Here is a 25,916-nt window from a genome sequence, read left to right as displayed (position 1 = left end):
TCAGGAGGGCAGATAAAGGAAAAAACAAACAGGACCGTGCCCTTGAGTGTTCAGGTATCCAGAGAAGTAAGGAAAAACTGTGTGTGTAGAAACAACATAAGCAGAAAGTGATATGGGGAGAATGTGGAATAAAGATGAGGTGCTGCAAAAGAGAGCAGAAACATCACCAAAACTACACTCGTGGAGGCTGTACAAAACTGAGAGAAGGACAGGGAAAAGGAAGGAGACACAGGCAAGAAGCCGAGAGAGATTTACGGGCAGTGGCAGTGAAATGAGGCAGCAGCGGGACAGAAGCGGTGAAAAAGAAATGCCCTGGGAGGATGGGAACTGGAGGACACCGCGGGAATGACAGTGCTGAGGGGAGAAAAGTGGGAAGAAATAGGAGGGACCGCGCCAATGCACACACCCCGCAGGCCCTCAGCGAACCTCGCTCCCCCCTAGCAGCGCGCTCCGAGCTCGCACGGAGCGCCCGCACCCCAAACCCCTCAGGCGGACCCGCCCGCCTGCGCCCCCGCGCAACCTCCGTCCAGCGCCGTGCCCGCGCTGCGCGCCCCGAGCGGGTCGGCCTCGGGGACCGCGCGGGGCCGCGCACACGGACACAAGGACACGCGGACACTCGGACACACACACCTGTGTGCACGTGTGGCCACGTGTGTCTGCACTGACAGGCACGGACAAGCGGCCGGAGAGCGCCCACCCACGCCGTGCAATGCCGTGCCCCCAAATCAGGGAATATGCCCTACGTTGGAAGGGACCCACAAGGATCATCGAGTCCAGCTCCTGGCCCTGCACAGACCCCTCCCCCCCCCAACAATCCTACCCTGTGCATCCCTGAGAGCGCTGTCCAAGCGCTCTTGGAGCTCTGGCAGCCTTGGGGCCGTGACCATTCCCTGGGGAGCCTGTTCAGTGCCCGACACCTTCTGGGGAAGAACCTTTCCCTGACATCCACCCTAACCCTCCCCTGGGTCCCGTCCTTGGTCACCGGAGAGCGGAGATCAGGGCCTGCCCCTCTGCTTCCCCTCGCGAAGAAGTTGTAGATTGCATGCGATGAGTTGTAAATTGTAGATTCTCTCCTTGTGCTCTGCTGTGCCGTGCCGACACGGGACGCACACCCGACGCCTCCCGCTGACTACCGGCGCGGCCCCTTTAAATGCTAATGAGGCGGCGCGCGTGCCGCGCCGGCCCCCGCTGACTGTGTTAAAACTTCGGCGGGGCCATTTTGGGGGCAGTAAGACCGAACGCCGCCGAGCTCCCAAGACCTTCGCCCGGCATCATGAGCGAGGCACCGGAGACCAGCGCCGCCAGCCCCGCGCCCGCCGCGCCGCCCGTCCCGGCTGCGGCTGCCGCGCCGCCCGCGCCTGCCGCCCTGGACGCCGCTCCCAAGAGCACTGCCAGCGCCGCCGCGCCGGGTGCGGCTGTTGCTGAAGCGGCCCCCGGCGCCGCCGCCCCAGCCACAACCGCAGCGGCCGAGTCGGCGAAGAAAGTACTGGGTGAGTACCGAGCCCCGCTCGCAACTTCGCGGCGTACCTGCAGCGGAGCAGGGGGTCCGCCGGTGGCCGCCGCCCGGGTGGCGCGCTCGTCCCCCCCGCGGTGAGTCAGGCCGGGCCGCCGCCGCCTCCTCCTCCTCCTCCTCCCCCCCTCCCCGCGGGCCGGGGGAGCCGCGCGGCGCCGGCCGTGACGCGCTCGGGAGCTCGGCGGGAGCCCGTGTGTGCTTCATCGGCCCGGAGCGTGCGGGACGGCGAGCGCGGCACAGCCGGGCTCAGCCCCTTCCCGGCACCTGCCGGCGGCGTCTCCCTCGGGAAGGGCTGCTGGAAACCATGTGTGCCTCTCCTTAATGTTAAGGTCCTGGCACAACTTTTCTATCCATAAAGCATCCTGCATTAGTAATGCTTCCCGGTTTAGTGGGGTTTGTTTGTTTTGAGGTTTTTTTTTGGAGGGGCGGGGTTTGGTTTCTACTTCACTATCAGTAAGAAGGCAAACGAAATGTCATGTTGCCGTCTATCTGCTCAAGCCCGGTGCATAGCAAGTGTGACTCCTTTTCATTGCGATTAAATAAGATCAACCTGTTGAAAAGGACAGACCTTCCATCTGCAGGCTACTGCCGATAGGGGTGCAACTTCTGAGGGTTTGGTAAAGGCAAAGTTGAAGCTGACTTACAGTGTAGAGTCCCAGATTTCCTTAAAGATACACAGGACCTTCTCTTCTGAAGAGGAAGACTGAGGACTTTCTTGCTGCAAAAAAGAGAAGCCAGGTAAAGGATTTCTCTGGAGTGGAGTTAGGAAGAATTCTAGCAAAGCAGAGATTGGAGGCACAGCTTGTGTGATTTTTTTTTTTTTTTTTTCTTGTTATCTCATTTGTCAGTAATTAGTACACAGGAATCAGCACATCCATATCTGCTGGTATATCTGGCTGCTTCTTGCCTTAATGTGCCTTGTTTCATTCCTGGTAATGTTTTTTACCTTGTTCACCTATTCCTGTTGCTTGGAGAGAAGGGGTGGGGGGAAGTAGATGTAGAAGTGCCTTTCCTGAACTAGCAGGAAAATGAAAACCACCATAGTGATGGTTTTGCAGAATGGCCTTATTGCTAGGCAAGCTTTTTATTGGGAATGATGTGGAAAAGGATCACTGTAAATGCTAATGGAAAATAGATTTATGTTAAAGTCCACCTCAAATGTCCTTGTTAATAGTCACCTGTGTAGTTATGTTCTCTTAAGCCTTCTTTTACAAAGATCCCGTTAGAAGCAAAATCTTATGCTTGCTTGAGGCATCCAAATGTCTGACTTCAAGGAATATGGGTAAAGGCTACTCAGCTTTCTCTTTTTTCCTGGTCACAGGAAGCTTTGGCTCTCCTTGTTAAAAGGCTATTTTGTCATGGGTAGGAGTGGCTGGTGATTGTTTCCTCTGATAGCATCAGAGTACAGCATCTTGTAGAAATATGTGGGCTTCCACTTGCTGGTGGGACACCATCAACTGCCTTCTGTGACTCATCAGTTTAGCTGGTTACTGTGTTTCCTCTGGGCTTGTCCTCCTCCTTGCCAGACTTCCCTGCTCAGGCTTACCAATGACTGTGCCATGGATGTTCAGTGTCATGCTGTTGTCTGAGGTTCTTTTGGCCCACAGTGATACTTAGGGGAGACTCTAAATGTCTGCAGGGAATAGTATTTCACTAGCACACTGTCTTAGGGGGAATATATTGGAGTCTCCCCCATAGAACAATGTTGTTTTCAAATTGTGTGCATACTCCTCCACTTAGCAGCAGCCAGCTGGCCACAGAGTGAGTTTTGACTGCCTCTCCTTCCCCAGCCTCTTGATCTCTCTGAGGGTTTTTGTCATACTTCCTAGGCTTCTTCCTAATCTAGTACAAGTAGGCTAACAGATTCCAAAGCTGTTTTGCAGGGGAGGGAAGGGATGATGTTGAAGGAAGCAGTGGTACTGGCATTGTTTCTCAAAGCAGGCTGAAACCTGCAGGTACTGTTGGCTCTATTTCTGTGTTCCCCCGTCCCCTCCTGTTGACTTGCCTGAGTGTAGGCAGCTCTTGTAGCCAATGCCATTGTGGTAGCAGGAAGTGTCTGTATGTGGTGATGTCCCTATGAAACCAAACCTAAAAGCACAGCTATAAATACTGGTGCTGAACACTGTTTACTGAACCAGTATTTGGGACTGAAGGAATGTTTTTCTGTCCCAGTAAACAAGAATTCTTGGGAATGAATGTTGTACTAGGCAGAGTCCTTTTTTCTAGGTGATATCTCAGTCATGTTAAGACTTCACTTCTTCTGAATAAGAACGTTTTCTACTAAAAAGTGTATTAAAGGAGACAAAAAACTTCTAAAAGGGCAATGAGGAAGGGCCTGTTATTGACAGTAATAACAGCAGCAGTGCTACAATGCACTGCTGTTGTCAGATGTTCTTACTTGAGGGGTGTATGAGAATGGCAAGACTCTGTGAGCCCAAAGGTCTGGCTGGCTCTGTCATCTCCTTGAATATTTAGAAAAGAATACAGGTGTAGAGTAGATGAAGGTAACAATTTACAGAGTGTTCTTGCCTCTAGCAGAGTGATGTGGGCTTCTGAACTAGAGAGTCTCTAGTCTGTTTTAATTGCCTCTTGAGTTCCTGCCACCCCCAAAACATGTATCACATGTTTTTAGCAAGCAGTTGTCTGTGGGTTACTAGACCCTTTTCAAGTTAGTACTGCACAGGTTGCTTAGGTACTTGTAATCAAGCTGTGTTAACAATTAACAGCTCTTAAATTGTAGAGGCTAAAACTCTTCTTTAACTAGGGCTTTGAAAAGTACAACTTGGCGGTGTCCATACAGTTGCTGTGAGGTAAGGAGGGGTTGAACTGCCTCCTCCATCACTGTTCCTCCTACACATTCCTATAAGTTGGAGAAACAGGTTTTGCCAGGTCCTATAAGACACTGCAGTGTGGCTTCTAAGTTGATGCTGTTTTACTGTTGAGACAGAGCTTGCCTTGATCCTGAAAGTCATGGAACATGAAGTTGGTCACTTTGTAACTAGGCAATTGATGCCTAGAGAGGCTAACCTGGAACAGAGGCTCAACAGAGTTAAAGGAATAAAGTAGGTATTTGTTGAAAGGCCTTCAAAGGATACACTTTGGGTAGTGCAGGAGACTGGCCATGGCTGCACCCAAGATGGACTCCAGGTCACGAGTTTTCACACTTTTATAGGTTTTTCTACATTTAAATATTGGGCTTAATTGTCCAATTACAGCTTCAGGTATGAAGTCCAATTCTCCCACGTTGCTCTCCTCAATTTGCTGTTATTTCTACTTTTTGGGCCTGAAGCTGTAAGAGGGTCCTTGGTTCTCAGGCTGGAGAAGGATTGTTTTGTCTAATTCAATTGTGAAGAGAACTTGCTAACACTTCATATGGAGTTCAGAGTTACACACTAAGGCAGTACAGAATCTGAAAAATATGAAAGTTTAAGGCATCAGAATCACAGATCATCTTAGCAGTAGGAGTACTAAAAAAAAGGTCTTGTGGGGTCTTGCTTGGTTTGTGTGATGCTGACAATGCGAGAAGGAGCTTTTCTGGAAAAAGGATGTGCTGCCTTTCCACTTGAGAGGGTTGCATAGTACTTGATACTGCTTCTTTGGGCAGTTCTGGTTTCCAAGGAAGAAAGAAGGGTACCTGTAAGAGAAAGAGAGGAATTTTAAACAGCTTCCTTCAGCTATGTTTCATGTCTAGCTACTAACCTAAAGAGAATTGATGAATGGCAGTGGGATTTTCAGCTTTGCTGCCCATTTCTGGGGTAGGAAATTAAAAAAGGGATGGATGGTCAATTCTGAAAGTAGAGCTAGGTTTTGTGCTGTGTGGTAAACCCTTGACTGAAGAATAGTGTGCTAAAGCACTGTGTTTTGTTACTGCATTAGAATGAGCTGATCTGGGAGATGAAGGCACACTTTGAGTCTTAAGAGAACATAATAAGTCTGGTTGCAACTTCATATGCAATTATAGAAGTATTTATTGTACATTATTGTACTTTCTTATATTTTAGATTAACTTCTATAATTTTCTTTCCAGCCACCAAAGTTCTTGGCACAGTCAAGTGGTTCAATGTCAGAAATGGATATGGCTTTATCAACAGGTATGTTTAAATTCTGATAGTTGTATTTATGCTGTACTAAGACTCGTAGTACACAAGATAGGCCATGTGTTACTGGTTGCAACAGAGACCTCAGGACCTGACTACAAGTTCATGCAGTTGATAGTCAGCTTAGGCCAGGTACTCGGCAAACTTTCTTAAACATCTCAGCCCTCAGTCAAAGGTTATGTGTATGGGGAGAAAACAGAAAGGGTCGAACTCACTACAGATTTGGTCTGTTACTGGTTTCTCATCTTTGCTTCTGCACTCTTAATGAGCTGCATATTCTTTAGTGACTGCCTGGCTTTTTTTGAAGTCCTGAGAAAGGTAGGAGGATGAGGGGAAGTACTTTTGGGTAATCTTCAAGTGTTAACTGCTTGGTCAGAATACATCCTGTGGATACTCATTGAGATTCTCTGATAGTATCTCACTGAAAATATGCCAGGCTTGGGTTTCCTACAAATTCTCTCTTTGTGTGTTATGTGTTTTTCCCTCTTCTCTTGGCACAAACAAACCTCTGAATAGCATTGAGAATCCAAACAGCTGTAGGTGAGATTGATCATACTGCAACTGTAGGTGCAGAAGACCCATGCTTCCAATTTACTGGAGGAAACTCTGGCTTTGAAGGCTGAAATATCTTTGTGGTTGAGGGGCTTAAATGTCTTGTGTGCTTTTTTGAGGAATGAAACTGCTGCATGCTGAACATTTGTTTTCCAAAACATACCTGGCAAGTTATTTCACTCTGCAAGTCTTTGAGCTGTTACACATCAGGCAGATTTGGGTGAGTTGGACAGTGCAGAAAGGGGTAGAAGACCCCATGTTCATGGATCTGAAGCCAGTTGTGGTGTGGTATTAATTTGAGTCTCTGGAGGTTATTATCCAGTGTTACATAAGCTTAGAAGAAGAGTTTTTTAATTAGGAAGTCCTCTTAAAATCTGTAATAGCAGTTGATGCAAGAGCCTTCACCTGGTTGTGGTGTAATAACTTGTTAGCTTTCTTCCTAACATGAAGTCTAACTGCTGCTTCAATCCATGACAACAAATTTGGGATTATGCATTATCTTCACAAACTCTTTGACCCACCTATTCTGTTTGCTGAGAAGGAATTAAGTGAACAGATGTCAGGGCTAAGGCTCTTTTTTATTGTATGGGAACACAGATTCAAGGTCTCAGACTTATCTCTGTGTTTTGTATATGGAAACCTGAAGTGTTCTAATCCAGAAAACCTCACGTTCATGTCTGGGCCCTCCCTCCTGTGGACTCTCCTAACACCTCTCATGCCTCTTTGCTTTGAATTTCACTGAAAGGAGATATCTGTTAACAGCTGTGGCTGGTCCCGTTGATAGTCTTGTTTGACCTCTGGGGTAACAGCTCAGGTTGCAGTCCCTCTGGAAGTGTTTTTGGGGAGTTAGAGTAGTGAAAAACAAGCAGTCCAGTCATCAACTCTGCCCTGCATAAAAAGAAAACACTGAATATTTGCCAGAAGATTAGAAAGCCTCCCCCATCCTCTCACGCTTTTTAAGGCCTGGGAACCCTTTCTGTTCTCAAGCAAATGACTATAGAAGTTCAGAGCAGGGTTTTGGTAGCATAGGCTTAGACAGAATGTATGGAATTCGGGGCATGTGCTACAGGCTGAGAGAAGGAGGGTTTCACTTGAAAAGCCAGGAATTTCTATTAAAGTCTCTTTAGTCTAAACTCTTACGAATTCTCACTTTATTTTTACAGAAATGATACCAAAGAAGATGTGTTTGTTCATCAGGTAAGACAGCAGAAGTTGTACTTAGACATGTGTGCTGTGGTAGGTTTCTAATGCAGCTTCCTGCAACAGCTACCCAACCTTGTCCCGGCTTTTCCTTAGAATATTTTCTGCAGATAACTTGAGTGGATGTGTATATTGAAATTTTCAGGGAGAAATATTAGGTTGTTTTCCTTCTCTATGAAGGGCTAGGTATTTTAACCCTTCTTAACCCTTTTTGTCTGCTCTAATTTGAACACTAAATGTGTTTTTTGATGTGGTTTTTGTTTGGTTGTCTCCCCTTGGTGAAATGACTCCTCTGTGAATACCTTGCTACTGTTGTCTGTCCTTCCCTCTCTTTCCTCATGCTCCTTGTGCCTTTTGTTTCTTCCTACCCTCTTCACTTGCAGGTCTGTTCTGTCTGCCCTCCCTGGTATTGGAGAGAAAGTGATCTAGTCTGGCTCTTGACCAGCCTGGGTTGCCATCAGCTGTTTCTACACAAGGCAGCTGCTCTTAGGCAGAAGAGGAGGAAGGCTGTGTGCCAAGTATGCCCAGGCAGAGAGAGCTTGCCCAGTGGCTCGTTATTGGTTAACTTTCCTTGAGCTGTCAGGAGGCTGTTCTAAGTTTATACTGTGACTCTCGGGTTGCAGGCAAATAATGGCAAGACAGAGGATGCTGTCTCCATGCTGATGTCAAATGATTAGTTGGCTTAGATCTGGTTTTGCATCATTCACCAGAAACTGCAATCTTGCCCCTAGAGTTTGTCTCATATAAAATGTCTGCAGGCTCATGTGATCTTTGAAAGCATGAGCTTTCTCTGTGGTGTAAGTGACAGTATTTCTATCAAATGTAACCAGGAAGTTTGTTCCCAGAGCTGGTCACTGAGAATGAGGATATATGCATATATCCTTAGCTGGTGAGTCAACACTGAGAGTTAGTTTAGTTCTTGTGTCTTGATGACTAAATAGTGGTAACTGTGGTAACAATGGTAACTGTTTCTCTGGGTCATAGGGTCTATACCCATTATCTGAACATGGAAGGGGCTAAATCTAGTGACTGTTATGACAGAAAATGATGTTGGGAAGTATGCACAGTATGTGTTCCTGGTTCAGCTGGTGGCTTGAGAGCAAGAGCTGTCAATGCATATACTGCTTTTTGATGGTCACTTTCCTTCCTTAGCAGCCTGTGCTGTGGGTATGCTGACACATCTATGGTCTGATGGGATTGTGTCCAGAGGAGGGTGGGAACAGTTCTGGAAGAGAAACTTGTTCTGGATAGGCAGCACTGCCTTAAAGACAAATTAGGTTTCCTTGATACATCTGAGACAATATCCTGGAAAATGGCTGTTGTGCTGATGATAGATAACATGGATCAGTGTTGTTCTGCTTGGGAAGGCTGCCAGCTGAGACCCAAACAGATAGGTAGTGTTATCTGTGCTATTTTGTCTCCTTCACCTGTAGAGGAGATTATTCCCCTAAATGTAAACTGGTGGGTGTGTGTGGAGAGGGCTGGGCACTTGCCATTGCTGAAGTCCTTTTGGTGTGAGCAAAAAAACCGTGGCTAAAGTCCTTTTGGTATGAGCAAAACTGGCTTTGTTTCAGAAATACCACATCATGTGTAGGCCTGCATCAGGTATAACCCTCTTGGCAGGCTCAGCATGGCAGAGTAGAGGCTTCTAGTGCTGCTCTAGCTTGGCAGCAGTCAGATGTTCTTCATCCTGTACATGGATGTGCTCACTCCCAGATCTGGCCAGATCTCCTGATGAGGCTGTCTGACGAGGGAGGCAAATCCATGCTGTGAGCAAACATCCTGCTTCAAGCTCCCTCTGTGCTAATAGTGCCTGCTGTGTCCCTACCTTGTGCCTGGGAGGGGCTGGATTACACTTCTAATCCCTTCAGAATAAGGCTGACCTAGTTGAATAGATACAGCTTCTCCCTGCCTCCCCTGCATGCATCTGCACGGGGAGGGAATGGGCTGATCTCATGATTGGAATGGGGGTTAGTGCTGGGTGTCTGGCTATTGGATGCTATTTTTAACTAGTACAGATTAAAATGCTTTTCTTTTTAGGGCATGCATGGCTTGCTTTGAGTTAACCCTTTGTCTTACAAGGGCCCTAGGCAGTGTCTTTGGGAAGGGCAGTTCTTCACCTTGCGTCCCTGTCTGGTTGGTTGGTGCAAGGTGCTGTCCAGGGCACTGTGTCAATCAGCTACAGGTGCTGTGAGCAGAAGGGATCCATTGTGGGCTGCAGTGTGTCTTGCAATTTAACAATAGGAAGAGTGCCAGCAGCCAGAGCAGTTACATTTACTTAGGTAGAGTTTAAATCAATGAGCTATGAGGAGGAGTTAATCTCTTTCTCTTCACTTCACTGGATTGTGTTGATCATGCACAACCTGAAGGACCTGCACCATGAATCGTAACAATTTTTGGCTGTTACTGGGACAATGCTGGATGTGCTGATGATGTGGTGGTATGAGCATATGGAAAGAACTCTTTCAAAGAAGAACCTGAACGAGCTCTGGCGGCTCTTCTTGGGAATGGAAAGGCTTTGTTGTTGAGTGTTGTCCGTTAATATGAAACATCTGTCTTCTGAATCAGAGAAGCTGGAGCCTGCAGGATGCTGCTAAACAGTAACAGGGAGTATAGTGCTCTCTCCTCTCTGGGTACACAGAGTAAAAGTCTTCATCAAGCTTAGAACTTAGGCTTGTTAGAGGTTTATTTCAGTGATGTTTATCTGCAGCTGAAGTAGTAAAGCTATAGGGTTTCTGCTTGGATTTCTAGGATTTACTCAAAGTTGTCCTGATTGCCTTGTTTTATAAAAACAAGCTCCAGCCTACTGCAGCCTCTACCTTCCGTTGGCAATTGCAGATCTGGATTCTTGAAGTTTCTGCCCATAAAGCTGGGAACAGAACATGTGGAATACTGTTGCTTTTGTATTTCATTATGCTTATCCTCAAAAAAGGATATTTGAGGAGCTTCGTCTATCTTACATGTACCCTCTGCTGAAAAGAAATTTTAGTCCTTTCTTCTGCACTTACAGGGCAGGGGAAGGAGTTTGAAACACAGCTTATTGACATCTCTGTCATACGCAAAGCACAAGTCTTGAGTTTTAGTCAGTTGTTTCAGTACAAATAGTACTAAATCATTAATTTTGCTGCAGATTAAGGGTTTTAGTACTAGTATAGAAAATTCATGTAAAAGCAAACACTTTGATCTGATTTTTGGAAATGTGACAGTTACACTAAAAGATCAGCAGGAAGCAAACAAAGTTGTTTGAGATAATTGTGGAGTTTCTGCTTGCTAAAGTAATTCCCAAAGGAATTGACTTGAACAGCTCATTCTGTTTCTGTATTAAAAAACCCCAAACCTCTTGGAATGTTTTTGCTTTGACAGTTATAGTATATACACTCTTGCATCCTTCCATAGGCTGTTCAGGGATGCTGCAGGAAAGGTATAAGGAAAGGTATGGCTAGAAAGACATGCTGGTCTGTTGCCTGAAACACAAAGGAGATTGTATTGAGCATCAAGGCAAATAGGTTTCTTAGACTAGTCAAGATGAGCTTTTAAATGGAATAAACTTTTCCTTCAGTTGGAAATATTTTGGGGCTGTTGTTGACTAAATATTGTTGCTATGCAAAGTTAAGAATTCCACTGATGGTCATTCTGCAGTTTTTCTTGAACTGCAGACAGATAGGACAACTGCTTCTCCTGTTTCTGCCCTACATCCTATTTCTTAAGCTGGATTTATGCCCTGTATTCCATGTTTCTCTCTGCTGCCTCTGCATCTCCCTCCTTCATGCTAACTAAAAGTTCCCACATCAGAAAATTGAATGTGAATTGGTCTTTAATAATCTAGTGCAAGATAATAATCTTTCAGTAAGAAAATAGCTACTGGATTAGCTTGTACAATGCACGTCTTGGTCTCTTCTCCTTGGCATCTTCCAGTTTGCAAAGCCTTGCCTAATGAACAGACCGTAGGCTTGTCTTGCTAACAGCCTTTTGTGGAGTCCTAGAAATACTCCACAGACTATGAGCAAGGTATTTGTAGCTGACAGACTGAAAATCACTCCATGAGGTTTGAGTGTTTCCTGTGAGTCTCAGGAGGTGTACAACTGGCTTTGATCCAGACCCATGTTGTTATGTTTATGTAACAATAATAGTATTATTATTATTAATAGCAATTATTGTAGTACTTTGGGGTTTCTGTCCAGGAGATGGCTGAGATTGCATCTGTCTGTTCTGGTACTATTCTGTGTTATCACAGACTCGCCTAATATTTGGGGTCTCATTTACAGTGCTTAGATAAAATGCTAATTTGTTACACCAGAGTTACAGTCATTTTTTTTCTAGTTGCTATGGCTTGTCATGATACCATATAGTTAATGCTTCTACAGAAATGCTCTGGGTCTTGAGTTCTCTTTAGATGGTCTACAGCTCTCCTAATGACTGAAGGCAGGGATCACACTTGCTGCTAGTGCTGTCTTGGTACAGCTTGGAGAAAATCAGGCACTGAGTATGAACTCTATTCATGCAGAGATTTGTAATAATTTTCATATTGGACTGAGCAGATTCTGGGGCAGCAGCTGATTTATAAATTCATAAATAGTGAGAGAAGAGGAGATCTTGAACTGACTGTTGGTGGGCCTGTGAAATAAGAAGCATCTGTGTATTTGAAAGACCTTAATGTGGTGACTGCTCTGGTGTGTAGAGTTGGGATTTTAGCAGAGAAATACTGCCTTTCCCTCATCTGTGGGGCTAAGAATGTGTAAGATAAGTAACATAAAATAATGTTTTTATGCATCTTCCTTTCAAGACAGCGATAAAGAAAAACAATCCACGGAAGTACCTGCGCAGCGTTGGCGATGGAGAGACTGTAGAGTTTGATGTGGTTGAGGGAGAGAAGGTGAGAGATCCTGGAGCCTCAGGGTGTGGTCCAACAGAGATAACATAGCACACAACTTTAGCTGTGTCTTTGATGTCTCTGTCTGATGTGTTAACCACTGGGTTGGTGGCTTTCATATAGCTTTTCTGGGGGAAATCTGTTTTTTAAAGGTTTCATTAAGGCATATTTCTAGATATGTATCAAAACTATTAGGTAACTATATCCTAGTGTTTCTGGAATCTGCAGTTGTTACTTGAGAGAACATGTGAAGCCTACAGCCTGCCCAGTAATTATTAACTGAGGCCTATATTGCCCTGAACAGTTTTTCTTGGAGTCTAGTAGCTTAATAACTGTAAGAACTTTCAATTTCCTTATGCTTCTACTTTCCTGAGCATTCTTTGAGGTTTGTTTTTGTCTCAGTCAGTTTCTTCTTGCTTCCTCCTCTGAACTCAGCCTGTTGGACAGGATTTCAGTATCTTAACTCATGGTTAACTCTCGGTTAAGGGGTTGGGAATAACAAACCTGCTTTTGCCCTGTGTAGGAGAAAGGAATCACTGTTGCTTGGAACTTAGGCAAAAAAGCCTATTTCCTGTTTCATCTTCTCCCTGTAGCAGGTTGTTCTTTTCTCACACTACCCTGGCTGCCTTTCTTTTGCCCTTTTAGGGTGCAGAAGCAGCCAATGTCACTGGTCCAGATGGAGTCCCCGTGGAAGGTAGCCGCTATGCTGCGGACCGGCGCCGCTATCGACGGGGCTACTTTGGCCGATGCCGGGGCCCACCTCAGAGTGTGAGTTCAATTTCCCTGGATTGCTACTGCCACACACAATACTGGTAGGGCTATTTCTCACCTGACTGTCTGAGGCACTTCTGATCATGCTACAAAGGCCTGATAAACTTTCAAGTTACGGTGTACAAGGCATCTTGACAAAACCAGAACAGTTTGGTATTGCAAAGTGGATAAGTACTATAAGGCTGTTGTAAACTGAGAAGTGGTTTGTTTTTTTTTTGAGTTCTGAGTCTCTCAATTATACCTCGACTGCTGTCAGATACTACTTGTTCTTACTATCTATCCTAGTTCCTTTGGATATTTAGTTATCCTGATCAGTTTTATACATGAGAGAACATCACAGGTGATTGTGGGATTTTTAATTGTGTATGGTCATGGTGGTTAAAATGGCTGTGCAGAATAGGAAGGGTACCTGTGAAACTTAAGGTAGACTGCTAAGGGCTGTCAGGAGGCTACAGCTTTTGCTTCCTACTGGATCAGATGCAGAAAATGCACTTCTGTTTCTAGATACCTTGTTAAATTCCTTCTTTTAAAGGAAAGATTAATACATGAGGAACTAAGTCATGTAACATTTTATAAAACAGACATTACTGATGGCTGGCATGTAAAACACAAACCACAAACAAAAATCAAACCAGAAAAAACACCACCCAAACCAATGTGCAGCTTTATCAATTAACAACTAAAGGGGAAAGATAACCACTGCATCTCTGAAAGATTTAAAGGACTGTGTAGAAAGAGTGTTTGATGTGAGGTAATACAGTTTATATATCTTAAAATTTCTTGATGTTTTTGTTGGGGGTTCCCTGTGGAATGGGGTTTTGTGTAGAATGTGAAGTGGTCTGTGGCAAATTTCTGTGTGAAGTCGTTGTTAGCTTTTCAAATAAAGAATTGTGCTGATCAGTAGCTGCCTTTCCATAACATGTACCCCTTACAGATGTATCAGAATGTTTCTAAGAATAGCTTTTTAGTCTGTGAGCAGCAGGGGCAGCACTGATGGCTCTTGTTTTGTCCTCATCTTAACTTTGGCCAAATTTAAGCCTTTTGAGAATCTGCTGCTTCTTTTTACCCAATGTGCTGGGGTTTCTGTACTGATATATTGGTTCTGAGCTTGCATTCAGGGTTATGGTTAATATACTGCCTGTCAAATACAACACTTTGGTTTTCTTTTGGTAGCAGGGTGGTGAGGGAGCAGTCAAGGATGGGGTCACAGAAGGAGGACAACTTCAAGTGCACAGGAATCCTACCTACCGTCCCCGCTATCGCAGGTCTGTGCAGTTCCTCTGCTCAGTTATTCAGATGTTTTTGTGTTCTGTACAGGCTTCCAAGTGTGGGAACACTTATGCAAATGGTAGGGACAGTGAGAAGCATTTTAATTACTTGGAGAAATTTGTTTCATGTGCTTGTATGTTCAGAATCATAATGGCCCAGAAAGGGCAAAGAATTCTTAGTATCCCATTATATCTCACAACTGAGCAGCATATTGAAGTGAGCTGCAGTGTCCATGTCCTCCCAGCTGAACACTCATACTTTCTTGGATAAGTAATAACCAAATCCTTGATCTGGGACCCTGCTGGGGGTGCTGGTGGGTGAAAACCTGTGTGTGAGCTGGTAAATGTGGAGTTGCAGTCCAGAAGGCCACCCATCTCCTGGGCTGCAGCAGAAGAAGCATGGCCAGCAGGCTGAGGGAGCTGACTGCCCAGTACTTGAATGGGGCTTATAAGAAAGATGGGGATAAACTTCTTAGCAGGGCCTGTTGTCTTAGTATGAGGGGTAATGGTTTTGAACAAAGAGATTTAGAATAAATAGAAGGAAGACTTTTCTTACTATGAGTGTGGTAGAACACTGAAGCAGGTTGCCCAGAGAGGTGGTAGATGCCCCTTACAAGATCAGGTTGGGTGGGGCTCTGAGCAACCCGATCTAGTTGAAGGGAGTTGGACAAATGGCCTTTAAAGGTCCTCAAGGAGTTGGTTTGTCTGCCATTCACTCAGTTACCCCTCCTCATATTGTCCTTGTTTTTCATGTAGCTTATGAAGTCAAATTCCAACACTGAATTTAGAGATGAACTATGAAAATTATGTAATCTCCATTTTTTTCATGTGCATGTCTCTTCAAACACAAAAAATAAGACGTGAATAACAGTGCAAAAGCAGCAACAAGCTGAATTTGATAGGGATAACAAGATTGTTCTTAATTGTAATGGCTTGTCTGTTCCATGCACAATGGATCCATCCTTTTGGAATCTGGGACAAAACCACAAGCTTTCCACCTCTACTTAGAGCTTTTCTGTTTATGAAAATTCATGTTCAATTTGGCTCTAGGACTGTGGGAAATGGGATACTACTGACGCTTGCTGCTAGTTGGCATCCAAGCTGAATAAATTTAATTCCTGAAAGTCTTCATTAGTTTTGGGCAGTCAGAGATAGCACCATAGCAAGTCCAGTGAGGCTTTTGCACATCATGTGGTTGAATCATAGGCTGAGTAACTTGTCCATGTTTAATGGAAACTTGTGATTTTCTGATGCAATTTTCCTATGAGAGGAATGATACATCCTATCCGTGCATAATGCTTCTGTTTGAGTTCACAGGTATTGCTTTTGTTTACAGGCACTAAATCCAGTGACACTGGCACTTTTGTTAGGTTCCTTTAGAAAAGCTTAAATTGTTTTTTGGGACTAGGTAGCTGTGGATTAGCTGTGTTTTGACAGTTTATAAACATTGTTAATACTAGAAATAAGGTGAAATGCTCTTGTATACATCAAGAACATGGACTTGATAGCTTACTGTTAATGAGGTCCAGCTCACCTGTGATAAGTGCTTTTCCTAATTGGTTAAGAGGGGCAACATGAGGCAGAGAGCCAAGATCCAGGGATGGTTTTCAGGCAGAAGTGAAGAGGATTGCAAGGACTGCACCATTAATTAGGCATAGGACTGGGCTGGTATGTAGCCATGCCAAAGCTAACTCAGCACAATCAGCCTCTGTGGCCACAAATGGCTTGTTTCTCCTGCTAGCCAGCAATTCAAAGGGGCTAACTGCATCTTCATTGCAGGATAGAGAGCAGAATATGGTGAGGTAGCTTCAGCAGTGAAGAGACACTCACTTTCCTTGTCTTTCCTTTCCAACCGTATGCCAGCTAAACCCTGAAGGAATGGTTTGCTAGCACTCAAAACTGTTGAGGATGATACTTGGTTATGGGAGGTTTTACTGGGCTGAAATTACTGTAGTTTAACCTTCCTTGAGCTCCTTTCATTCTTAACACCTCTTTGTGCCCCTCTCAGAGGGCCCCCTCGCCCACGCCCGGCCCCAGCAACTGGAGAGGCTGAAAACAAGGAGAACCATCACGAGGCCAATGCCATGAGCCAGCAGCCGCTGCGCCGCGGCTACCGGCGCCCCTACAACTACCGGCGCCGGCCATGCCGAGCCAGCGCTCCGACACAGGAGGGCAAAGAGGTACGGACAGCAAGGTGCTCCGAGGCACAAGCGCCTCTCCTGCGAGAGAAGGCTGGAGGGATTGGGGCGGTTCAGCCTGGGGAAGAGAAGGCTTTGGGGTAATCTCATTGTGGCCTTCCAGGGCCTGAAGGGAAAGATGAGGCAAGACAGTTGCAAGGGTCTGGAGTGACAGGAAAACAGGGAATGAGTTAAAATTGAAAGAGAGAAGGTTTAGATTGGATATGAGGGAAAACATTTTTGCCTGTGAGGATGGTGAGGCCCTGGCATAGGGAAACTGTGGCTGTCCAATCCCTCGAAGAGTTCAAGGCCAGGCTGGATGGGGCTCTGAGCAGCCTGGGATAGGGGAAGGTGTCCCTGCTCATGGCAGAGGGTTGGAATGAGGTGATTTTCAAGGTCCCCTTCCAACCCAAATGATTTTATGATTGTATGTAGCAGAGGTTTTAATGAGGTGAATGTCCAGGATCTTCTGCCCTGTGTGAGTTTTTAATAAATGAATAAGTCTGATGACCAAATCTGACATACTGATTGCCTTGCCTGCTTCTTCTGACCCTCTTTGCGAATAAGCACCTTATGTTAAAAGGAATTAGCAGTGGGTTGATTCTGGATAGTTCTTAATTGTAACAGTAACAACTGTTTTTGAAGTGGAAACAGTTGTGTTTTCCCACTTCCACAAACTTTAACTCTGTATGTAGCATGAGAGATGGATTTGAAAGCTCTAGATCAATTTCCTGAACTGTTTGAACCAGATAATTTCAGGAAACTGTTTGCAAACACAGATTCTACTTCAATGAGGGAAGATTTTCTCATTCAGTGTCTATTTCAGGTATTCCCTTGACAGAATCTGCTGTGTAATACTCAATTACAAGAAATACACTAAAATTTAATATTTTCTGGAGATGCATTTTTCTTGATTGTTTTAAAACCTGCATTGTGCTGGCTGTACTGCTGAAGAGAGGAAGGGTGTGGAGGTCAGCCTTTGCCTACAATAAGAGTTTGTTGTGTCTCAGACAAAGGCAACTGAAACACCTGCTGAAAATCCTGCTCCAGTGACAGAGCAGAGTGGTGCTGAGTAATGTCCGGCTCCCCAGGCACCTTTACCATCACTCAGGTAAGGAATATGGACAGTTCTGTTTCCCAATGGAAGCAGAGTGTGTATACTTCTAGGATTCTGGCCACATCCCCTTATGTATGGCTTGATATTTGTGAGAAGTTCTCAGGGTGCTGTAGAGGCAAACCAAGATACTGCTTTTCCCCTCTCCCTCCCTTTGTCACGAAGTAAGTTTTGCTTTATAATTGATTTCTTTTTTTCCAGGAAGCTCTCTGGTCTGTATAGTAACAGCATCTGCTGATGAGCTATTTTATTTTAGGAAGGTCCTGATTATAACAGACAGGATAAACAGAACTGGCTTATCCTGCCTGTTATAACTCTTTTCATTTGACATCTTGTCTATTTATTGAGAAAGTGAAACTTAAACTGCATTTTTTTAACATGTGGCTCTTCAACAGGTGTCCTAAAGTACAGCTCAAAATCAACACCAAAGAAACACACAAGCAATAAATTGTCAACAGTGATGATGAAAGCAAAGATTTGAAATACCAAAATGTAAAAGAAAATTTACCAGCAGCTGAGATCCAGGGAACGCCTACAAGATGGATGCATGAAGAGAGAGCAAGATTCAGAAAGAACAACCTCCCTAGTTTCAACAGCAACTGTGGAGCTTTTTGTTTTTTGGGTTTTTTTTTTTTTCCCTAGAATTTCACTGTTTTGCTAGTATTGATTTTTTTCAGTTTTTCTGAAAAGGGAAAAAAAAACAACCAAAGAACTAAAATTGAAATAAAATGGTTTTTTTATTGGATGCTGGTGCTAAGCCTCCCAGGTGTGAGGTTTTTTTTCTGTGCCAATCCTGTTCACTGCAGGACATGGGGAGGACAAACTTCCGCTTTCCTTGTTAAGATTTATTTGAAACTGTGCAGCATGGGTGACGTTCCTCACAAATAAAAGTGATTTCAACTACCAAAAAAATACGGTTTAGAGTGTTTTTTCATGTTTGCTTTTAGACAATTCATTATTTAAATCTTGTTTCTTCAACGTTTATATGTGAAAGAGAGCTGCCTCTTTGGTATGTCTTGCTAGATGATACCTGAGCATGGTTAGATGGATATACATTAATACAGAACAACTTCTGCAAAGAAATCACAAAACAGCTATAACTTGCACTGTTCCCTCTGTTCCTTTGGCTCTAATGATGTTTAATGGTTGGGTTTTCCTGTTACTTTCTTGTGGCAGGAGTTTGGGGAATATGGAGTGAGTTCCTGGAATGTTTTCTACCTCATCTGTTTTGCTAGGCTTTTGTGTTGTGTAAACAGTAGAATCCAAGTTTTGAGACTCTGCTCAAGAAGGACACTGGTGTAGTAACTACCACTTTATCTAAGCTTCTGTTCTGAATAATGTTTGACTGGCTTCTCCACTCTTTATTTCAAACCAGTAAAATCTCTGTACCTGTGCTGTCTTGTGTTAATGAGCAAAGTACTGAGCTATCTTATATCAGTGGTTTTTTAATGTTCCTCCCTAAAACTTGGCTGTCTTCCAGGTGATATCAGTCTACTTCCAGCTGTTGAATATAGGTGCATATCTTGTGTCCTTCGTTGTTAGTTCAGCCTTTCTCACTGTCTTGAAGTTGCTATTTCCCTAATCCTAAATAAGTATATTTGTTTCTCAAACAAATAATCCTGTTATTCTTCAAGAATTAAGCAGAGAGTGCAAGGCATAATTGCCCCTGAAAGTCTTTTGCTTCCAGCTTCTGGGAAGGTGAGAAAGGGCCCTTGCACCCTATTGCCTTTGCCTTGGGGAGAAGGAGGGTGTGAAAAGGCTTAGTGGTGCCTGAGCTGCACTGCTTACAGCTGACTGAATTGCAAGGGATTAGGAACCTCTTAATGAGTTGTGGAGTGAAAGCCATAGGCTTGGTTGAGGAAGAAATCTTTACTTGGAAGATGAACAAATATGTCTGTTTTGACACAAAATAAAATGCAATAAGGTGAGGAAAATATAAGTAATAGTGCCTTTAAAAAAATCTTAAACAGGATAAAACATTTTAGGCTTAAATTTTGCTCCGAACTAAATGTACAGGCACATTGGGGAGATAATTTCACCATAACAAGCAGATGCAAGATATTTGTAACTACTGAAATGTTCCTGTTCCTGTCATAACAACTACTTGAATTGCTTTCAATAGGTGTTTTTCCCTTGAGAGATTTGACAAGCTAAAGAGAATTTTCTTAATCTCTGCAAACATGTAGGTCAGATTGAATCAGGTTAACAAAAGTACCTAACTAGCCATCTTTTTTTTTTTTTTTATGAAGGGAGAAAGGGAGAGATGCAAGTAATGTCCTAGCATTGCATTCTATTTGTTATTTCTGTCCTGCCTCCAGTAAGAATGTTTGCATAAAACAGAAGCCGGTGACTCACATAACCCACTTCATCCCTCAGTTCCCTGGTTATAAAAATGTACGCTTAACTCCAGCAAAGTTTAAAGCACTTACTAAAATTACACCTTAGATGTCTTGGGCTGCACATAAATTGTTCCTTTTCTAGGCCTCTTATGCTCTTGTTAGCTGAATTTGCCAGGAAAAAAATATAAACCTGGTGCTCAATACTGAGGGTCATTTCTCTTGGCAGCTGGTGTTTGTGCTGTAAATAAGGCTATGGGTTATTTGCCTCAAGCAGAATTTCAGATGAGAGCTTAGTTTTTGTGGTGTTGGTTTGGTTTCTTAAAAAGACATTTAGCTCCATGGATTTTTGACTTTGCAGAGTAGCTAATGTGCTGCAAAGACCTTCACTATGGCTTGTGAACTCTTGAGGAGGATAAAGAAAGGAAGAAGACAGTTCTGTAGGCCTTCCTTTGGGCATTGTTTCATTTGAACATAATTGCAATACAAGGCATTCACAGTCTGGAGAGATAGGTGTACTGTAAGCGTCTGTCTTGGACAGTGCTGCTGTGGGAGAACTACACAGGTGCAACAAGGGCCTTGGAAGTGAAAAACTTCCTGTTGGAAAAAGCTCTGGAAATGAAGCCTGTGCTACATAGTTTGCTCTAAGGGCTGTGAAATCAGCTGTGGATGTCTGACTCTGTTACTTGTTGTGGATCTTTTAGAGAGTCTCTTTGCAGATCCCAAGTTCAAAGCCATGGCCTTAGACATCATTCTGCTTTCTGCTGGTTTGGCTTTTTGGAGAACCAATGTGATTCTGTAGAGAGAAAGTTCATGCTCTGAAGTGCTCAGAGTTGTAGGGAAAAGCATCTGTATGAGCCAAGTGGCAGTGGGATCCTTCCTCAGGTGTAAAGGGGATGAGAAGATTTTGGAGGCCATGTCAAATAAATGGTAGCTTAAACTTTCCATTTTGTGCTCTTTGCAATAATGGAGCATGGCTGCTACAATTGAATTTTGAGTCCTAAAGCAGGACAATGATGCACTGAGCAGAAAATGGATCTTGATGACTTAATACCACCAGCTGATGAGATGAGTAATTAATATTTTTTATGTACTAAAATGTGATAGAAAAGACTCAGAGCTTCATTATATTTTCTGACTGGTGTCAAAATGCATTATTCTTCAATGTTTGGCTATAAGTTTTGACATGTAAATGGTGACTTGAATGGGACCACAAAGGTCCTTAGAATTAATGAATTATGCACTGCCCCTTTCATGCTGGTAGTGCCTATGTGATACAGTTCTTGTTCAGACAAGAAGAACATTATTTTAATAGTTTGTGTAAATAGAGGTGTTACAGATTCAATTTCAGGTAAAATTGCTGCAAGAATCTGGACTGAAATTTTGAAAATACGTTAAAAGGTAAAACAGCTCATATGGATTCTTGAGCCTTTCTGAAATAATTGAGGCTATAATAAAAAACAGGAGGTCAGTAGTAGTAAATGAAATAAATAATCTAAATAGAGCTCTAGGACATGTTCTGACAAGGTCGAGATGCCTTAGTGGATGTGTGAAATGTTCTCATTTAGCCCCCTTTCTGTTGTTTTACATTGGAAAGAAGGGCACAGTTTCAACCAGAAGAATTTCCATCATAATTATACAGGAGGCTTTGTATAAGCCTCATCTGTTTCTTGGTAAGAAACTGTTAATGGAAACTTTAAAACAGAGTATTGAGAATATTTATGGCTCTACTTGATGGCTCTTGAATAGGTTACTCTTAGGCATCAGCCTCTTGACCTGCCAACAGGTGCAGTGCATAACTAAGATCAGTAAAGTTTGCTGTGCCATGGATGGTAAAAGCATTGCAGTGTTACACACCATGCAACTGCTGACACTTCTTTTCATAGAAAATGGGTGCTGGGGAGTTAAGAGATGTCAGCAATCCAGTTTACTGGTACAGTTGTGTGAGCAGTAGATGGGGCTGTTACTCCACTTAGTTTTTTTTTCTGGAAATTTGTGGATGCACCCCTGTGACTGGAAATAAAGGTGGGCTGTCTGGGTTCTGCTGCAGTCTCTAGCGGGGCTGAAATAGGGTAGATGATGAGTAATAACCCAATAATTAAATAAAGGAAAAAAAATAGCATAGTAAAAGTATAAATATCTTGCTGTATAGTTTTTCTAGGAGTAAGCACTGCTGCCTCTCCCTAACTTTCCTCTCGTAATCATCACATAACTGTGAAGAAAATCTTGGGGAGAAGTGAAGACCTACCCATGGGAAAGTCAAGTGTAGAGTTCAAAGTTTGTTCTTATTTAGAAATACTTGGTGCCTTTTTAAAAAAAAACCGAAGTTAAACTACCTACATATTTTTTACTTCACTGGATAAATGTTTTGTCTGCATTTAGATCAACCAATCTCAAAGAAATACACAGCCTAAAAATTGGCAAACTTTCAGGGATTATTTAGATGTGATTTAAACCATTAAATACCTCTTCAGAGGAGATGGATGTGTTCTCACTTGCTGCATGGAACTTACTTTCTAGTTAAAAGAGACTGATTTTAATAAAAGGGAAGATCCTTACAACTTATTTCGCTGACTTCCGTCTCTGATAAATTACTCATTTATGTATAACCACAAACCACGAAGTGCTGCTCCTAATCCACATCCTGATTAAAAAAGTAATTTTTTTGTCCTTTTCTAATATTGCACAGTAAGAATATATGGAGAGAAGCGTGTTTTATGACATGATTAGTTTGGTTTCTGGAGCAGTGCCACCACACTTACTGCAGTCTATAATGGGAAAACATTTTTATTTCATGGCACCTTCAGAGGGTTTGGGAGGAACAATCTGGAGGAAACAGTTCAAAGAAATGGTTAAAAATCTAATGGAAGAAGATGCAACAACTATAGATGATGTATCTAAATAATAAAACTATGGCATTGAACACTTAGATGATAATACTAAATAAAACCAACTCAATCTATCTGCAAATCTAGAATTTAACCTGTGTTTCATTTAGAAAAATAAGCAATTCTTCAGTTTTCTTTGAAAGCCGTGGGGTAGTGCAATGCCACTGTGCTGGTCCTCTACAGCACCCCTGCTCCCCATCCTTCCAGTTTGTTCAGGTTTCTAAGAATTCCAGTTACACTGACCATGGAGTGAGTATGATCTTCCAGGGAAAAGGTCAGAGGGTGTGTCAATTGTGTGTGCAAACACTATACGGATTACCAATGGGCATCATGCTAATATACACACTACTGCCTTTTACCCTCAACTATATAAAGCTATATGAGTAATCTCATTAAAATACTTCCACAGATGTTCACAAATAAGTAGTTCTTAGCAAGAGGAAAGCCCATTTCCCACAGCGCCTGTGAATCCTCCACAACTAGGAGAAAAAAGGACCTAAGTGATTTTCCAAGGGATGTCATTCTGGCAGCATGACTGAGTTAAATTTATTCCTTTTTTTGCCCTTCACCTCTAGATTCCGGTAGCACCTCTTGCCATTTCTTCTCCATCTGCTCTTTGCACATCAGGAAGACATCTTCCAAGTGCTGCATGGCATTGTACAGGTCTGGGTTGGTCTGGATGGCCACGCAGTCGTAGGTCATCCAGGCTGCACGCACTGCAAGCACAACAGGTGGTATTATTTTCTGGCCAGGAAAAAGCAATGGCTGATTCAATAAATAAACTCAATAAATAAATTAAATTAATAAAATGAATTATTATCAGTTCAGATTTCACAGAAGGCTGGAAAATAAAATGGAAACTGCCTACAATAATACTAGATTAAATAGACTGTTCAGTATTACTTCTTTATAAATGTCTTAAAACAGTTGATAAAGAAAGTACACTGATGTAAATTATGAAACAAGGATGGACACTTCACCAAAAAAGGACAACAAAACAGATAATCAAATAGGAAGGGTCAAGAGAGTGTTCTAAAATATTTGAAAATTATATAAGGAATCCTCCCTCCAGACCAGTTACAGCTTTTGTTAGGTGAGGAAGAATTAAGATCAAGGAGATTGCAACAGAGATGAAATATTTTAAGGGCAACTTAAGTAATGAAATTGATCTTGAAATAATCAGTACCTTAAATAATAGAATTGATTTTGAAAGAATGAGTATCTGATAAAGATGAGCAAATAGTTTTAGTATTTATCTACTAATGTACACTTACGCACTTTCCGTTTTATTTTACCAAGAATTCACTATAGTACGCTGACCTGAGAAGTGATATGTATCCATTTTTCAGAATTAAGTCTCATTTTATATATTATATTTTAATAATTGTACATTAAACACCTTAGTAATATTTCTGGTTTTAACCAACACTCTGAGCTAAGCATGCATCACCTACTGATTTTTAATTCTGAGCCATCTGAACCACCTAAATTATTTGCATTCTTTTTCACAATTAAGAACACGAGGGTATTAGTTGACGGTGATGGTTTTAATTACATTTCTATCACACAGAAGTTTACAGAATAAATACAAAAATAAATCTTCAGTGTCTTTAGTACAAAAATCCATATCATTCCTAATAAAGACCCATACCTGTTAGTTTTTCCATTTCCTCCAGAAGTTCCTCCATGTCCATTTTAAAGTTCTCCACCATTTTCCCCCTGTTATAATGGTTTCCTTCCTGAGATTCTGATTCAGCCATCTATAAGGAAACCAGGAATTTCCTCCTTTATTTTACTCCAAAGTGAGTTGATTTTCATAGTTGAGACAAAGTAACATTGCAATTAAAAAAAAACCAAAAAACTTTTTAGATTTACATGTGAATTCAGGAAGAATTCAGAAAAAAAAAAACATATACTTTTTAGATTTACATGTGAATTCAGTAACCTGCAGCATGCAGATGACCAGTAACCTTAAGTAACAAATAATATGCACAAATTGTAACCTTAAGTCACAAATAATATGCAGCATGCAGATGACTAGTAACCTTAAGGTTACTAACTTAAGGTTACTAGTTAGTAACCTTAAGGTTACTAGTCATCTGCATGCTGCATATTATTTGTGACTCATTTTGAAATGAGTAGAAAGAATTAGCTAAAATATGCTGTGCTTTTGCAAAATAAAGATTTTTGGTATCAATAATAAACGATCATTGTGTCAAACCCTTCACTAGCAAACTTCATTACCCTGTTACAGTTGTCTTCCAGCTTCTCTCCCAAATACTGTGACCCAGGGCAACTCCTTATTTTCAAAGTTAGTTGTAAAATCCCCATTTGTATTCAGTATTTATTTCACAATTGCAGGCTCCAGCCAGGTTAAGTACAAACACTGAGTTCTGTCACCATAGAAGCAGATAAGTGATTATGATTCCCTAACCTCCGCTTAGTTGTAGGGAATGAAATTCTAGGATGTAAAAATGCTTGGGGCAAAAATAGAGTTTTAGAACCTTAGTGTTCACCGAAAATGTGACACAAAGTATTGCCTTTAATTTCCTTTTCTGAAAACCATCAATGGATGGGACGGAGCTGTGAAGAAAGAGACGGAAGAGCTTCAGTGTATTGACTTTATACATCACACTGCGTAGTTTTTATCCTATGATTTCTCAGACTCGGTGGGTATCTGTTCCCCGGGCTTTATTGCCGGTATGTGTGAAAGGAACGCGACTTTACATGGCTTTACAGCATTTTAAACCGGTGCCAAACCTCGGACGCTGGGTGTTCCAAGTGTCTCTTCATACAACGAGGTAAAACTGAGGTTAACCGGGCAGCCCCCTTGCCCCGGAGCCCTTGGAGAGCCCAAGCCCCGGTGCTGTCCCACACCACGGGCATCTTTCGGCCGCCGCCAGGGCCCCGTGCCCCGGGGCGCCGGGGTCGCGCCGCCGCCCGCCCTCATGATCAGAGCGGGCGGTAACGGGACACCAAAGGCCGCCCCGCGGCAGTGCCCATCCCTCCCGCCCGCTAATTGCCCGGGCTCGCGAGCTCGGTTGATTCTGTGTTTCACGACCATAAGCGCTTCGGAGAGCTCGGCGGCCGGGAGATCGGCGGGGTTGGCGCTCCGCGGCTCCGGGCTGTG

General features: G+C 43.0%; 2 protein-coding genes across 7 annotated transcripts; one reads left to right on the top strand and one right to left on the bottom strand.

Annotated features, from left to right (window-relative positions):
* Nucleotides 1–1,195: 1,195 nt before the first annotated feature.
* YBX3 (Y-box binding protein 3) lies at nt 1,196–18,474 on the top strand. Of its 4 annotated transcripts, none has more exons than XM_053944294.1 (9): nt 1,202–1,490; nt 5,541–5,604; nt 7,326–7,359; nt 12,146–12,235; nt 12,878–13,000; nt 14,177–14,268; nt 16,280–16,451; nt 17,459–17,559; nt 17,958–18,474. In XM_053944294.1, the coding sequence occupies exons 1-8, from the start codon at nt 1,274–1,276 to the stop codon at nt 17,522–17,524; spliced, it is 858 nt and encodes a 285-aa protein (XP_053800269.1). In that variant the 5' UTR covers nt 1,202–1,273; the 3' UTR covers nt 17,525–17,559; nt 17,958–18,474. The 4 variants fall into 4 exon arrangements, with proteins under 4 accessions (XP_053800272.1, XP_053800271.1, XP_053800269.1 ...); XM_053944295.1 differs by having other exon boundaries at nt 1,204–1,490; nt 14,180–14,268; XM_053944297.1 differs by lacking the exon at nt 17,459–17,559 and having other exon boundaries at nt 1,196–1,490.
* SYCE3 (synaptonemal complex central element protein 3) lies at nt 4,669–25,916 on the bottom strand. 3 transcript variants are annotated; one of them, XM_053944300.1, is made up of 4 exons: nt 25,848–25,916; nt 24,438–24,546; nt 23,356–23,502; nt 4,669–5,147 (listed from the first exon to the last, which is right to left on the bottom strand). In XM_053944300.1, exons 1-4 carry the CDS (start codon nt 25,848–25,850, stop codon nt 4,981–4,983), a joined length of 426 nt encoding a protein of 141 aa, XP_053800275.1. In that variant the 5' UTR covers nt 25,851–25,916; the 3' UTR covers nt 4,669–4,980. The 3 variants fall into 3 exon arrangements, with proteins under 3 accessions (XP_053800275.1, XP_053800274.1, XP_053800277.1); XM_053944299.1 differs by lacking the exon at nt 25,848–25,916 and adding an exon at nt 25,547–25,724 and having other exon boundaries at nt 4,670–5,147; XM_053944302.1 differs by lacking the exons at nt 4,669–5,147; nt 25,848–25,916 and adding exons at nt 7,025–7,050; nt 25,547–25,724.

Source organism: Vidua chalybeata, chromosome 5 (genome assembly GCF_026979565.1).
Source record: "Vidua chalybeata isolate OUT-0048 chromosome 5, bVidCha1 merged haplotype, whole genome shotgun sequence".
Taxonomy (NCBI): Eukaryota; Metazoa; Chordata; class Aves; order Passeriformes; family Viduidae; genus Vidua; species Vidua chalybeata.
This window is presented reverse-complemented; position numbering and strand designations above follow the sequence as displayed.